The 15,590-nt window shown below is 57.3% G+C and overlaps 1 protein-coding gene across 1 annotated transcript in view; it reads left to right on the top strand.

The window, feature by feature from the left end:
• CCDC33 (coiled-coil domain containing 33) overlaps window positions 1–15,590 on the top strand; it is a 94,191-nt gene that overhangs the window by 11,285 nt on the left and 67,316 nt on the right. The window contains exon 3 of the mRNA XM_056128733.1: window positions 6,692–6,806. Coding sequence (XP_055984708.1) covers window positions 6,692–6,806 — 115 coding nt within the window. The remainder of the gene's footprint in view (window positions 1–6,691; window positions 6,807–15,590) is intronic.

The following is a 15,590-nucleotide window of genomic DNA, read 5'->3' as shown; positions in this document are numbered from 1 at the left end:
GCTTGTGCTCTGGAGAACGCATCCCAAGTGGCAGTGCCACCCGCACCAGGCTCAGCACAGGGGGGCCAGTGCCAGGAATCCAACCTGCAGCCTCCCATGAGCAAAGCAGGCATTTTGCCTCTGTGCTGTGAAGGTTCGTGTCCTGGGAGGGGGGTGGGGGAGGGGGCAATTCCTTAGGGTTTGAACTCAGGGGTCTGGAAGGGGAATGTTTGCTGGCAGAGGGGAATCTGATGATCTAGCATCACCCCCACCTGTCCTCCAAGAGGAAAGTTTTGACTTGATTTGGGGGGGCAGGACAGGGGGATTAGATTTGGGCCACACCCAGCAGTGCTTGGGGTCTTCTCCTGGCTCTGTGCTCAGAGATCACCCCTGGTAATGCTGAAGAATAGTATGTGGTGCCAGGGATTTGAACCAGGATTCACCACCTTCAGCCCTGTGCTACCTCCCGGGCCCTGTGTCGTGTTGGGATTATCATCAAGCCCCTGACAAATGACCATCCCCGATGAGCTGAGCTGGCTGGGTTTTCCCAGCAGGAAGAGTGCTGAGCGCCCACTTGGTTTCTTTGTTTTTTTTAACTTTTTAAAAATTTTTATTGTCTTTTTTTTTCCCAGTGGAATCACTTTGAATTACAAAGTTACAAAGTCATTTATGATTGGGTTTTAGGTATATAATGTTCTTTTTTTTCTTTTGGCTTTTTTGGGTCACACCAGCGATGCTCAGGGGCTACTCCTGGCTCTGTACTCAGGAATTACTCCCTGTGCTTGGGGGACCCTATGGGATGCCGGGGATCAAACTCAGGTCGGTCGCGTGCAAGGCAAATGCCCTACCCATTGTACTATCGCTCCAGCCCCTACTTGCTGTCTTTAAAGCAGAGTCTGGACCATTTGCTTTAGGGCGACCAGCATGAAGCTGGCCACACCAGGGGCCTCACAATGCCTTTAATGGGCTCTTTGGGGCCAAGGACAAGACTGGTGAACACTAAAGAGCGTGACCGGTCTGGAGACAGCCCCAGGAATAGGCAGAGAAGCTTCTAATTCCACCCACCCACCTGCCACTACAGCCCACAAGGGTCACTGTGGTTCCTGCCCTGTGACGTCACACAGTGTTGCCCCGGTGACCCGGGTATGGGAAAGCTCTGCTTGTCCAGGTCCGGGCAGAGACAGGGCCAGTCCTAGCTTAACGTTCTGAGGGTGCCAGCAGCCCATTCCTGGCTGCTGACCCAGCCCAGCTGGCCATGGCCAGAGCCCTCATGTCACCTCCTCACTTATGATGTCCCATTGCTGAGAAAGTGCCCAGCCCCTGCTCCCAGCTGTGCATCCTTTCCCCCCGTGAATGGCCCTTCTGGAGCCTCACTGACCATCTGTGTGTGCCACCTCAAGGCTCCAAGGCACCATTAGCTGTCCAGGCAGAATTGGTGCTGGTCACCCACCAATAGCAGATCTGATCCCCGAGATTTTTAAGCACGGCCAAGTGCTCCTGTCATGGAAAGGAAGGGGCAGAACAAGAGCCAGGTGAGACACAGGGTGAGAACTGGCCCACCTGGACTCTTCCCTCCCTAAAGCGCCTGTCTGGGGGCTGGGGAGGTGACCCCCAGGCTGAGCACTTGCTTTGCAGGACTAAGGCTCTAGGTTTTCAAAACCCAGCACTGCAGAAAGAAAGAGAAAAACCATCAACATTTGGTTCGCTTCTCTTTTGTTTTTTTGTTTTGGGGTCATACCTAGCAGTGCTCAGGGGTTACTCCTGGCTCTGCACTCAGAAATCACTCCTGGCGGTGTTCAGGGGACCTTATGGGATGACGGGGATTGAACCTGGGTTGGCTGCATGCAAGGCAAACACCCTACCTGCTATACTATTGCTCCAACCCCTGGTTTGTTTCTAAATGGCATCTGCAGAGAGGTTTCTCTGAGTCGCTGTTATCACAGCTGGAGGAGGGGCTCCAGGAGGCGGTCGCCACAGTTCCTTAGGGTTTCAAGTCCTGTCTGGGTCTGAGAGGAGGCTGCGGGCATTGAGGGTGTTGGTTCTGATCCCTGTACTCAGCCTGTTGGTTTGGGTGGTCTCTGAAAGACATGTTCAATGATATTAGCAGCACTGACCGCCTTACCTGGTCTCTCTGCATCTTCCTGCCGCCCAGAGAAAGATTGCAGGGATGGGGGCCAGCACTGCCCTCCAGGCCTAGAAAAGTTTCCTGTTTGGGTCCCGGGGCTTAGGCTGCCCACTGAACTGCCTCTTCTAAGATCTTTTCTCCGGGACTGGGGGGTTCTCAAGCAGTGTTCAGTGCTGTGAGGGTCTCTGGGTACCAGGAGCATGAGAGGCCAAGGCCGCAGTGCAGCTGGGCCACCAGGGTCACCCCCAGAGTGCCACTTGGTGCTGGGGATCAACCCAGGTCCTGGTGCATTGCAAGGCATGTGCCCTGACCCCTGTACTAAATCCTTGGCCCTGCCCCTAATACCCCCAGACCCTCAGGGTCATTCCCAGGCCACACACTGGCACTGTGTCCCTCCCCCCAGTGGGCTGACCTCCTGCCCTGGCACACGAGTGCAGAGCAGGGCTGGTCTGCTCGAACCCCGGGTGGATCCCCCACAGAATAGGTGCCTGATAGAGGGGACAGGATGGGACAGGAAGGAGTTGTAGGGGACGGGAATCTCTGTCTGCCTTGGGGGCTGGGGCTAGCCCCAGACACTCCCATTCCCTGCCAGCTGAGGGTCCCCTTTGGGTAACACCGCCAGGTCGAATGCCTGCACCCCACTCTGATATGTGTACTTGGTGTCTCACTCCGTATTTCCTCCCTGCTCTCTCAACACACACCTTTGACTGCTCATCTGACTGCAAGCTGCCCGCTGATGGTCAGGCCAAAATGGTCTGGCCTACCCAGCTACCATTCAGCTCCTAAAGCTCGTTCCCATCGACCAACCCATACTGGATTTGGGGGTCCTCGAGGAGGAAGGAATGCCTGGGCATCCCGACAAGGATCCAGATTTCTTTCACTTGACTCATCGCTTTGGGAGACAGTTCACTGACTTACGTGTGGGGGGGGAACCCAGTGGGCTAAGTGCCTGCAGGTTGTCCTCGGTAGTACTCAAAGAACCATGCAGTGTTGGGGATCAAACCCAGGCCTCCCACATGCCAAACACGTGCTCTTTGGATCACCTCCCATCTCCCTGGGAAATGTTTTTACAGGTGGCATAGACTTTCCTGTGGGATCAAACTCCATTTATTAGCTCAGGCCAGCTTCTTGCATACTTTTATGGCTCCTGTCTTTCTGTGACCACACTCAAGTTTGGATGCCCACCTCCTGAAGGCCAATATCTAGGATGAGGCTGATAGAAACAAGAGCTGATTGAAGAGTGACCAGCGAAGACAATGAACTCATGCTTCCCCCACCTGCCAAACCATCTTATTTCTCAGGTTGGGGCTGGGAGTTCTAGCAGACTGGCTAGGACAGTGAGTCAGAAGTTCAAGGTCGGGGCTGGAGTGTTAGCACAGCGGGTAGGGTGTTTGCCCTGCATGCGGCTGACCCGGCTTGGATTCCCCGCATCCCGTATGGTCCCCCAAGCACCCCCAGGAGTAATTCCTGAGTGCATGAGCCAGGAGTAACCCCTGTGCATCGCCAGGTATGACGCTCCCCCCAAAAAAAAAGTTCAAGGTCGTGGGCAGAGCAGGGAGTTCTGTCTCAAGGCCATTCTGGCTGGTGTCGGTGTTTGATGACTCAGAGGATGATAGTCTGTCCCTTGTACATGATCACACTCATCCTCCATCTCCAGGGTCTGTGCAGCAGCCCTGAAGAACCCTTTCAGGGGTCTGCTGCCAAGCCTTGCTCACCCCCTACTGTAACTGGACCCTGTTTAACACCAAGCACACAGGACACGGGGACATCACTTAGGATTGAGGGCAGGAAGAAGAAGTGGTTGCCAGCACCCATAGTTGCTGCCATATGTAGCCCAGCATATGCATTTTCTCTTTTTTTTGTTTGTTTGGTTTTGGGCCACGCCCAGCAGTGCTCAGGGCTTACCCCTGGCTTTGTCCTCCGTGATCATTCCTGATGGAGCCCAGGGGACCATATGGGATGTGGGGATTGAATCCGGGTCATCTGTGTACAAGGCAAGTGCCCTACCTGCTGTATTTTACACCACCCCAGCATTTTCTATTTATTCCTTGATATGGGCTGGAGTGATAGCACAGCGGTAGGGCGTTCGCCTTACAAGCGGCCAACATGGCCGACCCGAGTTCGATTCCTCCGCCCCTCTCGGAGAGCCCGGCAAGCTACCGAGAGTATCCAATATGCCAGACACAGTAACAACAAAGTCTCCAATGGAGACGTTACTGGGCCCGCTCAAGCAAATCGACGATCAACGGGAGGGCCTTTACCTTTACCTTTATGTTCTCCGCTGCGTGTGTGTTGGGGGAAGGGCACCCAGTGGCAGGCTCCAGGAGTCTGTGTGGTCTCTCCACCTGGTAGGAAAGGGCCGGAGGCCCCCTACCCCCACCCCAGGCCTTCCACTTGGCCCCGGCCCCCCAAGCAGCAGGCACATGCCGGCAGCCTCACCAGGAGGCTCCGCCTGGCAGCTGGCCTCCTGCCCAGAGAGGCAGCAGGAATGGTTCTTGGTTCTTGCCAACAATCCCCCACCACGGATTATTTCCAAGAAGTCTGTCCCAGATGGGCAGGCCTTGGAGTGAACCTCACACCGTGAGGTCCTCCCTTCTGGGGCGCCAGGGACCCGTGACAAGCCCTGGCAGCAGCAAGGGACTTGGGGCAGCCATCCTGGGATTTGGGGTGAGAGAGACATTGGTCACCCTCCTGGCCTCTTTCATGGCAGGAACCTTGGGTCAATTCCTGAGGACTGAATTCAGAGATCCCTACAGAGGGCTGAGGGCACAGCAGGGCTGAGGCACAGCAGGGCTGAGGGCAGAGCAGGGCTGAAGCGGGCTCTGGGCCCCAGGATGCAGGGGTATGATGAGAAGAGACTGGGAATGTCGCTCCCCCTTTCCCCTTCCAATGACAGTTTCCTTCGGAGCCTGACAGTCGTGGGGGAGGGGCACTCAACACTTCTGCAGATGGTGATGGGCCCTGTTCGTGCGGGAGGGGGACCCTCAGTCAGAGAAGCTGGGGGGTGTCCCCTGGGGCTGGCAGCTCTGGGAGGGGACGGGGTGGGCATGTTCTCACCTACTCCGCTGTTAGGCAGGTGACAGAGCAGTGGCTCCAGATGGTCTCTGTGTTGGTTAGAGGAATGAATGGAAACACTGAGTAATAAAAGTGATCAGACTCAGAATTAGAAAGAATTGTTCTTTGAGAAGGAGGAGAGAAGCTGGAGAGATAGTATAGGGAAGAAGGTCACAGCCTTGCAGACAGCTGACCTGGGTTCAATTCCTATAGGGTCCCCCGAGCACTGCCAGGAGTGATCCCTGAGCATCTTCTGTGGGCCTCAGTCCTCCTCTGTGAGGGAGGATGCATTCTTATGATCTCATGGAACCTTCCCCCTCCAAGGAACCTCCCAGTACACATATACACACACACTCACACATACATACTCACACACACAAAACACATGCATTCACACACACATATACACACGCACTCATGCTCATACAAACACTAGCACATATACACATATTCACACATATACTCATACATATCCAGACATACACACATACCCCCTTACACACATACTCACGCATGCACCTACACACATACACACACCTATACACATTCATACATACACATTAGACACACTTGTACATACACACAGACACACTCACTCTCACATATACTCTCGTATTCACACACACATACTCATATACACACATACATACGCACACACACACACACACACACACACACACACACCTCCCCATGAGGTCCTGTCCTAGAATGGACTCTGACTGCTGGGCTTCCCAGCCTCCCACAATCCTGCACTGCCCCAGGCCCACCTCCCCGAGGCCTTCCCGAGGAGGCACTGTGCGCTGTGGGCTCAGGGCTGGGCCGCGTGGGAGGCAGCAGAGGGAAGCCCAGACACCCCAGCCACAGTCGCCATCCACGCCTCTCTCCATCCTCCCTGGCTCTGCTGCCAACACTAGCCTCTGGCCTAGAGGACCTCACCCCTGTGACATGCTTTCTGGCTTCTGCTCTGGGCTCCACCCAGGCCTCTCCCAGCCCTCAGGCCGCCTCTTCCTAGTGGCCTTCCCTGAATGCCCTGGTCTGGATTGGCAGCTTTCACAGTGCTCTGGGTCAGGAAGTCAGTAGCTACGAGTGAGTGTGCTGGGGCGTCAGCCTACGACAGCTGAGGCCCTCACTCACCTCTGTGAAGGCCTCAGGAATGACCCACGCTAGGGATGGGCTCTATGAACATGGGAGTGCTGCGTCCACTGAGGTGGCAGGACCCAGGCCTCAGGTGGCACTGGGGACTCGCCGCAGAGCTGCAGGAGGCCAGACTTGGAGGCAACCTGGGTGTCAAAGGCCCAGAGCCTGTTTCAGAAGGCGGCCGGGATGTGAGAGGGTCTGGGGGTAAGGGCCGAGGGCAGAGGGAGACCGTGTTAAAGGAGAGTGTCCCCGTCATCTCAGACTGGGCATGGGAGGAAGACCCTGAGGGGCCAGGTTCACGGGGAGCACTAGGGGGAGGTGAGCACCCCGGAAGAGAGCACTCAGTCCTGATTCTTCCCCAGGCCCCTGAGACCCTGAGGGTGTCCCCAAACCAAGACGCTCCTGGCCACCTGTCCCCGTCGAACGGGGAGACCGTCACGGTGACGCTGCATGGGGCCACCGGCCTCCCCCTCTGCAAGAATGGCGCTGTGCCCAGCCCCTTCGTGGCCTTGTGAGTAGTGGCTGGACTGGGATGGGTGGAGGGACAGCAGCGGGGACTGGCCAGGGTGGGGGCTCCTTATATGTGACTTCATTGCAGCTGCACTTCCTGGGGTCCCTGGGGCCAGTGAGCCAGGGACACACTCCTTTGAGGATCCTGCCAGCCTTTCCCTCCCCCAGAGCCTGGGAGCCGCCAGCCCAGCCCTGCTGCCCTCCGCTCTCCTCCTGCACCCCTAGGAGCCCTCATTACAGTCTACCAGGGCCTGCATACCAGGCTCTTCCTTCTGAGGAGGACACAGTCCTCACCCCAGCACCAGCTGAATCATGTCCCTGCCGCCACCGCCTCCAGGAAGCCATCAGGGTTGAGCTCTCCTGATCCTGGGCCCCACTGGACAGATGAGCTCTATGTCCGTAAAGTTAAGTGCTGCTTTTTGTCGCCCAAACTGAGGCTCCCTTTATCTGGCTGGGTGAATTCCAGATCTTCTCTGCCACTCCCCCAACAGACATCTGACATAGAGGCCTGAGCACAGAACCAAGGATAGACTGAGCCTCCCCCCACCCCAGTGGACACTGGGGGACAGTCAGCACACTGGAGGCCAACAGGTGAAACCCTGGCTGGTGGGAAAGAGCCCCTGCTTTGGCACCTCCCGCCCCCCCCACACAGCTCCATTTCCAGGCGAGGATGGACAGGTGGTGGAGAGCGGTCTTGGCGGGGAGGCTGCTTCCTCACGGGGAGCGGCTTCTCCCCTCAGCTATTTCCATAAACCAATTATCACCGATCATCTCAGGAGATGGAGGCGCTGCCTATCACCAACCCCGCCTGGGCGGCGGCAGGGGGGAACAGCAGGCTCTTCTGCCTGAACCAAGACCCTCACCCTCACCCGGTTGCCATAGGAACGTGCCGCAGGGGAGCCCAGCCGAGGGGGGTGGGGGAACTTGAGGCTGCACCCATCTCCAGGCCTGGGAGGGGGCCAGGGCCAGCCTGCAGCCTCAGTTCCTGGCTGGCTCCGGGGCTACCGAGCTCAGCCACCAGCTCGGCCCAGCTAACGAGATGCAAATGAAGGCAGGAGGGTGGGTTTCTGGGACTGACAGCCCAGCTGGTGGGGCCTGAAGGGGGCTCTCAGTGTGAGCACCCCCTGCCCTGCAGAGCCCTGAAGCCTGGAAAAAAAAAATCTGATGTCCGCAGCCTGCCTGATTGGCAACTCACAGGAACACAGCACACGCGGGGCGGAAAAAGCTATACTCGGGCTTGCCTTTTCCTCACAGTGAATATTTCAGTGTTTAAAATGTATGTTAAATTGGGACCAGGATGTGGCCCAGCCGTGGGGCACATGCCTCACACGTGTCAGGCGTTGAGTGCCAGCCTCAGAAAGCTATATTTGGTGCCGGGATGTGACTCAGCGGGAACGTGCTGGCATGAGACCGGGGTCCTATCCCTAGCACCGGAGTGAGGAGAGGTCTGTTCAGTGGCTTCACACACTTTCCAAAGTTCTCTCAGCCAGGGGAGACAGTGCAAAGGGCCCAAGCACATGTCTTGTCTGCACAAGGTTCCAGTTCCATCCGCGGTACCACATGCCACCCCCACCCCCACTCAACACAGCTGAGTATAGGGGCTGGAGCGACAGGACAAGCAGGTAGGGTGTTTGCCTGGCGCGTGGCAGACCCTGGCATCATATATGATTCCCCAAGCACCTCCAGGAGTGATCCCTGAGCTCAGAGCCGGGAGTTAGCCCTTAGCATTGCCTGGTGTCACCCAAAAACCAAACAAACTGGTTTTTGTCTCCCTCCCCGCTGTGCCTCCAGCTTGGTCTCTGGTTACTTCTCCTCTTTGTCACCCCACCATGATCTTTCCCCTCAGAAGTGGGGCCTGCTGGCACCATTCAGGGGATAGGAGGAACTAGGTGCAGTTAGGGCCAAGGGCACATTCAAAGCAAGCAGATTTCCAGGGCAGGGAAGGGGGGACCTGCATGGTTTTTTGTTTGTTTTCTGAAAGAGGAGTGTTAGGTCAGACCAGTTCGGGGGGAGTCTCCGCTCGGAGCCCTCAACCTGCTCCCAACCCGATCCTATGTCCCCACTGAAATCTCTTTCTCTGGAGTCACCGGGCCCGTTTGCGATTGTCCCGTCTCCGTGCACTCTCATTCTGTGCCATCTCTCAGGGATGTTACCCCACTTGCCCGTCCTGGTGGAAGCATTTTCTCCCCTCATTCTCTTGCTTCTTTTTTTCCCTCTGTCTCCCTCTGCCCTGCACGTCAACCCCTGGGTCTCCTCTCTCCATGTGATCTCAGTCCCATCTGAGGTCAGCCCCTCCAGTCCCTGTGCAGCTGACAGCCGTGCCTCCCTCTCCCATCTGACTGTCACTCGCCACAACGCCACCACCTTAGCTCTGGTGCTTTTCTGTTTCACCCACTCTGTCCCCCCCCCCCCCGCATCCCTGTCAAAAGCAGATGGTAGCACCTGGCCCGGTGCCAACAGCCTCCACCACACTATGGCAGGGACTAGCTCCTGGAGCCTTCGGTTGGTTTCTGGGGGCTCCCAGGGAATCCCGGGGAGGGGGCGCGTCTTGGCCAATCCCCCCAGCCTCGCCTGGTCTCTCCCTTCTCTGCACAGACTTTGTCCCTTCCACTCAACTCTGTCACCTGGCTCTGTTACCCATCAGGTCCCCTAGAAAGCTGCCCCAGCCCAGGCTACTGCATGCTTCCCCGGGGCCCTGCTGTTCCAGCTCTGCTGCCATGACTGTTTCATGCCCTCTCTGAGCTGAGCACAGAGCAGCGGCGGCTGACTCCTCTCGGGCATCTCCCTAACCACAGTGCTCTGCGGTCTGAACACCACCGGGTTGGCTTCAGTCTCTAGTCTATACTCAGTTCCCAAAGACGGAGGAAACTGTCAACAAGGAATTGTTGGGGCCGGAGAGATAGTTCAGCAGGAAAAGTGTTCACCTTGCATGTGACCAACTCAGGCGCCCCACAGGGTCCCGCAAATCCTATCAGGCATGATTCCTGAGCTCAGAGCCAGGAGTAAGCCCTGAGCACTGCAGGATGTGGCCCCCTCCAGGGATGACTGAGTGATGCAGGAACGAGTTTGACTGACTCTAGTTTGCTCTGTGACTTTGGGAAAGTTATTTTATCTCCTGGGACATGAATTCCTCCCCTAAGAATCTCCTTCCAAGGACTGCAGAGAGTCAAACCAGGTGTGTGTGTGTGGGGGGGGGGGGTGTCTATGGGTCCAAAGCAGGACACAGGGGGGTGTCTCTGGGACAGAACAGGAGAAATCCATAATCTTTGGGGGGGGGAGCCAGAATGGGTTGAGGAAGACCAGTCTGGCCAGCCCCTGGGCTGGTCTCTGTGCTGGGGTGCTCGGGGCCCCAGCCTGGGAAGAGTTTCTGTTGAGGCACCAAGAGCTCCAGCTTGGCAGCCTCTCTCTTCTTCCTACCCAAGATATAGCCATGCCCTGTGCTGCCAACCTCATGCCAGGCCCAGGGTTTCCACAGAGTGATCTGGGTCAAGGCACTGGAGCCTGAGCACCAGCCTCCCAACCTGGCACCGGGAGACGTGCCAGTCAGAGCCCAGCAGGGAGCAGGACACCTGTGACCCCAACAGGTGGGGCCGCCTCAGTGGTCAGGGTGTGGGGAAGAAAACAGGGAGGACACAGCTGGTGGTCTTGACCATTGGCCAAAGGCTGGGTGGCCTGACCGCCAGCTGGCAGCTGCTTCCTGACCACCTGCTGCCCAGAGATAATGAGCAAAGGACTGAGCTGGTTGGGGGTAGGGTCAGGGTGCTCCTCTGGGCACCTGGGGTGCAGCTGGCTCAGCTGCTCATACTAGGAGGCGCTGTGGTTGTCCTCCTCCATCCCTCCCTTTTTTTCCTTACTCCCTCTCTCCCTCTTTCCCTCTCTCCCTCCCTCCCTCCCTCCATTCCTCCCTCCTTTCCTTCCTTCCTTCCTTCCTTCCTTCCTCGCTCCCTCCCTCCCTCTTTCTCCCCTCCTCCCTCCCTCCCTTCCTCCTTCCCTCCCTGCCTCCCTCCCTTCCTTCCTTCCTTCTTCCTCCCTCCCTCCTCCCTCCCTCCCCCTTCTCTCTCTTTCTTTCTTTCTTTCTCTCCTTCATTCATCCCTCCCTCCCCTCCTTCCTTCCTTCCTTCCTTCCTTCCTTTTTTCCTTCCTTCCTTCCTTCCTTCCTTCCTTCCTTCCTTCCTTCCTTCCCTCCCTCCCCCATCTCTCTGTCTCTATCTCACTGAGATTCATAGCACAGCAGTGCTCAGGAGACCATATGAAATGCGGGACATTGAACCCAGGGGTGCTGCATTCAAGGCAAGGGCCTACCCTGCTGTCCTAACTGGCCAACCCTGGGAGCTGTGGTTTCCTTGAATAAACCCGAGAGCTCTGGCTCCAGTTTGTGACCAACCTTGATCACGCACCGAGCCTGACCTGGCATAGACAGAGCCCGGGCGCACAGTGGGCAGGTGAAGGCTCCGAAAATGATCAGTAAGAGAAGTTCTGAGATTATATTATCAAATGCTTACCACAAAGGGGGTGTGTGTGTGTATGTGTGTGTGTGTGTGTGTGTGTGTGTGTGTGTGTGTGTTAGAATTTCATCACCAGTGAACAGGTAAAGCATGCCATTCTCCAGAAGACATTACCCAGACTCAGAGCGTTTCTGTCACTTCCCCAAAGCCTCTGCCTTACAGAAGACCCCAGTTGGATCCAGGATTCCCTAATCCGAAAGCTCCTTCCACCTCCCTCATGGCCTTGGTCCTCACAGAGCAGTGGCCCCTCTGGGTGGCACCAGGGTCCAAGCGCGACTCCCAGAGATGATCCAGCAGTGCGCAGTGGTCCAGCTGGCCACGGATCGGCTGGACCCAGCTTTGAAGAGGGTTGGACTCACAAAATAACAGTGTCTGGGCTGGAAAGATAGTACAGTGGGTAGGGCGCTTGCCTTGCACTCAGCAGACCCAGGTTCAATCCCTGGCACCAGATATAGTCCCCTCAAAACCCCAAGCCAAGCACTGACACGGGGGTGGTGGCAGTGATATGGCACGGGACGGGAATGGGGGAGCCGGGGAGGCTCACAGTCCTGCCTAGACGGATGCTGGCTTGCTCCTCCCTGCACTCTGGCTGAACTCGAGCCCTGGGGACAGGCTGCACGGGGACACGGAAGACACCAAGGGCCAAGGCCTGAGGGGGTCACATGACTCCACATCTGGCTCCTGGCAGAGACCAAGGCTCCTCCCCTTCCTGTAGGGACCCCCGCTAAAGGGGGGACATGTGGAAGGGAATCATGTCTCCCCCACGATGCTGCAGCCTACTGCTCCCCACAGTCCTGAACCCACACCTGCTTCAAGCGAATCTCCCTCGAGGCTCAGAGCCTCCAAATTCTTGTGGAGTGAGAACGTCTTGTTTCCCAGCGCTATAAACACAGCTGGTGTCCGTGGCTCCGAGGGCTGGCCCCAGCGAGACCCCCAGGCAGGATGAGGACAAAGATTCTTTCCAGATGTTTCTCCATCCCCGCAGCCCAGGGCCCCTGAGGTCTCTCATGCCTGAGACTCTGACTCAGATGCCCGAAGCACAAGTTCTGCCCAGGACGCAGAGCCCCAAGAAGCCGTCCAAGAGGGCAGGGCGGGCAGGAGGGGCGAGGTCACAGGGCACAGGCAGGCGGCCTTCCTGCAGCCTCGCCGTGGCACGCACAGACAGCTGGTCAGCTTGGCGCCCGGCAGGGACCAGCCTGCTGGCCGGGTTCCTCATCCCTCCCAAACCCGGGCCAAGCCTGGCCCTCGCTCCAGCCTGTCTGCTCCCTCTGCCCTGGTCTGGCCCCGGGTTTCACATCAGACTAAATGGAGCGCGCGGGGCGGGGGCTCAGCTTAGTGGTCCTGCCCTGGGTGCTCCCCGGGGCTGTCATCCTGTTTCCCTGCATGCAACGCACACACATGCAGAGTCATAGACAAACACACAAGTCACACCATCTCACAAGTTACCATACACACAGCCACATAACAGAGCCACAACCATGCACAGTCAGACACACAGAGTCACAGTCACACAACACACACACCACATAGTCAAACACACATAGTCACGCACAGTCATACAATAGCCACAACCACAGCCACACAACACAGACACTCAAAGTCACAATCACAGCCATACTACACACATAGACACACATGCATAGTCATACACAGTCACGCAACATAGCCACAATCACAGCCAAACAACATAGACACATAGTGACAGTCACAGTCATACAACAAACACAACCACACACAACACACAGATATGCAAAATCAGACACACAACACAGTCATACACACATACTCACATACATAGTCACACAGTCACACAACATAGCCACAATCACAGCCAAGCAACACAGACATGCAAAATCACAGTCACACAACAGAACCACAACCACACACAACAGCCATACACACATAGTCACACATGCATAGTCATGCAGTCATGCAACACAGCCACAATCGTAACCAAACAATAAACACAAAGTCACAGTCACATAACACACAATCACATACAGCCAACACACAGTCACACATGCACAGTCATGTGCAGTCACACAACATAGCCACAACCACAGCCATACAACACAGACATGTAATGTCATAATCACAGTCACAATCATAGTCACAATAGACATACATGCCTACTCACGGTCACAACACAGCCACAGCCATACACAGTCATACAACATGCACAATTACACACAGTGACAGTATAGTCACACACCATCACACTCGGAGACACACGCAAATTCCACACAGTCCCACCCACACTCATACACATACACAGAAAAGCTTCCCCAGGGCTGGTTTGTGACACAGTCACACAGAATATTCCGGGGCTCCTCGGGGGCCAGCATAGCCCCCATCCACTGGCCCTCGGTACCTGCAGCCTGCAGCCTGGATCTTCCAAGACACTGTGCGTCCACACTTAGGTGTGGAATCACCTGTTTGCAGTGCACGTCAGCCCCCGAGCAGTGAGCTCTCTGGGCCTCTCGCGGCTGACCTGCGCCGTCCTCCTGCTCCCTGACCTCCCTGCATCTGTCCTACCCCCATTCTGGCTGGACCCCAGCCTGGCCTTCACCTCCAGAGCACTGCACCATGGGGTCCATCCCTGGACCCTCTGGCAACCCTCAGCCTTGCCCTGGAGCTCTGCTCTCCCGGGAGTGCCCCACCCCCAGGGTCCTCAGCTCCATCCTCAAGGCATCAGGCTCCCTCCTTGGCTCTAGACCCAGGGACCCACCTGACCAGGGGGTGCCCCCTGCCTTGGCCCTTGGGTTCACCGAGTGCTCCTGCAGGAGGCCCCAAGGCAGGTGTCCAGTGGGGAAGCAGCACGTGTACATGACTCTAAGCTCCGGGTGCTGGGAGTCTCGGCCTCAGGACCGCCTGCCCAGGCCTGCTCCAGAGCCTGTGGGCTTGGACCATAGCAGAAGTGGTCTGTGACCCCCCATTCCTGCTCCCACTCCAAAGTATGGGGCAGGGGAAAGAGGGGGAGCAGGTGGAGCTGCCCTCTTCTGCCCCCTGCTGGTCTGGCACGGCCGGAGGGCCAGTGCCCTGCACGGTGCAGCAATGCTGGGGTGCTGGGAGCCCTGGAGGCATGAGGTAGCGGGGCCCTGGCCACTGCGGCAGGGGCAGCGAGCAAGTATGCTGAGAGAACCAGGCCCGGGGCAGCCGGGAGGCCAGCATCAGGCCTCTCTCAGTTTCCGGGTCACTGGGCCCCAAAGAGTCCAGTCCCCACTGCTGGGCTCTGCATGCAGGATTCCGAGGACAGGCTCTTGGCCTAGAACTTGGGACCTGAGACAAGCTGCCTCCTGGCCCTGACACAAGCTGCTTCAGAACGTTCCAGAGGCGCTGAGGCAGTGAGGCAGGGCCTGGCAGGCTGGGTCCCTGTGGCCGGGTGGGGCTGGCTCTGTCTCTGCACGCTCTTCCGGGCTCTGTCATTCCTTCCTTGCTTCAACAAACACTGGAGTGATAGTACAGCGGGGAGAGAGTTTTCCTTGCATGTGGCCGACCTGTGTTCAATTCCTGGCAGCCCACCTGGTCCCCCAAGGACTGCTGGGAGCGATACCTGAGTGCAGAGCCAGGAGTAACCCCTGAGCATCGTCGGGGGATGGCGCCAAAATAAAAAACCAAAAAGCCCACGTGCCAAACCCTGACTCCTGCTCTACCTCAGACAGTTAATTCAGCAAGCTGGCTCCAGGCCCCGCCAAGTGTCAGGAGCCCCAGGGAGAGGGGCTGCCTGAAAGAAGCTGGCCTGTGGTGCCCACAGGACTCAGGAGCGGGGGCCAGGAGTCTGGGATCCAGGTACTCCTTGTGAGGCTGACACCACTCTCACTCTCACTCTCCCCTGCGCCAAGTTCCTAATGGGAGCCACCAAGGAGAAGGGTCCGGGACAGCAGCAGGGCAGCTCCCTAGGTCTGCTGCACCTGGCAAGGGGACTGTCCTTCCATGCCTTGGCCACCAGGCTGCCCCTGCCCCTGAGGAAGATGATTCCTGGAGCCCGGGATGCTCCATTGGAGAGCACTTGCCTGGCAGAGCTGATAACCAGGTCCTCTCCCAAACTGCCCCCTGGGAGGCCTCAAGGGGAGACCTCAGGGGCCAGAGGTCCTGCCCCCATGTTCTGCTCCACTGAGAAAAATGTTTCGTAGGGAAAACAGAAATTCCCCTCCCAGGGGCTTGGGGTTTCAGGGTGACTGGACTGACTTGACTCCTGCTTGTCAACAGACACTGGGCTGTAGTGTCCCCAGGGGCCACTGGGAGCCAGACCCTGAAGGGCAGGGAACCTGGCGGGTAGA

The sequence above is a fragment of the Sorex fumeus genome, unplaced genomic scaffold, assembly GCF_029834395.1.
Source record: "Sorex fumeus unplaced genomic scaffold, SorFum_2.1 ptg000067l, whole genome shotgun sequence".
Taxonomy (NCBI): domain Eukaryota; kingdom Metazoa; phylum Chordata; class Mammalia; order Eulipotyphla; family Soricidae; genus Sorex; species Sorex fumeus.
Note: the sequence above shows the minus strand (reverse complement) of the source record. Positions and strands in the feature narration are given on the sequence as shown.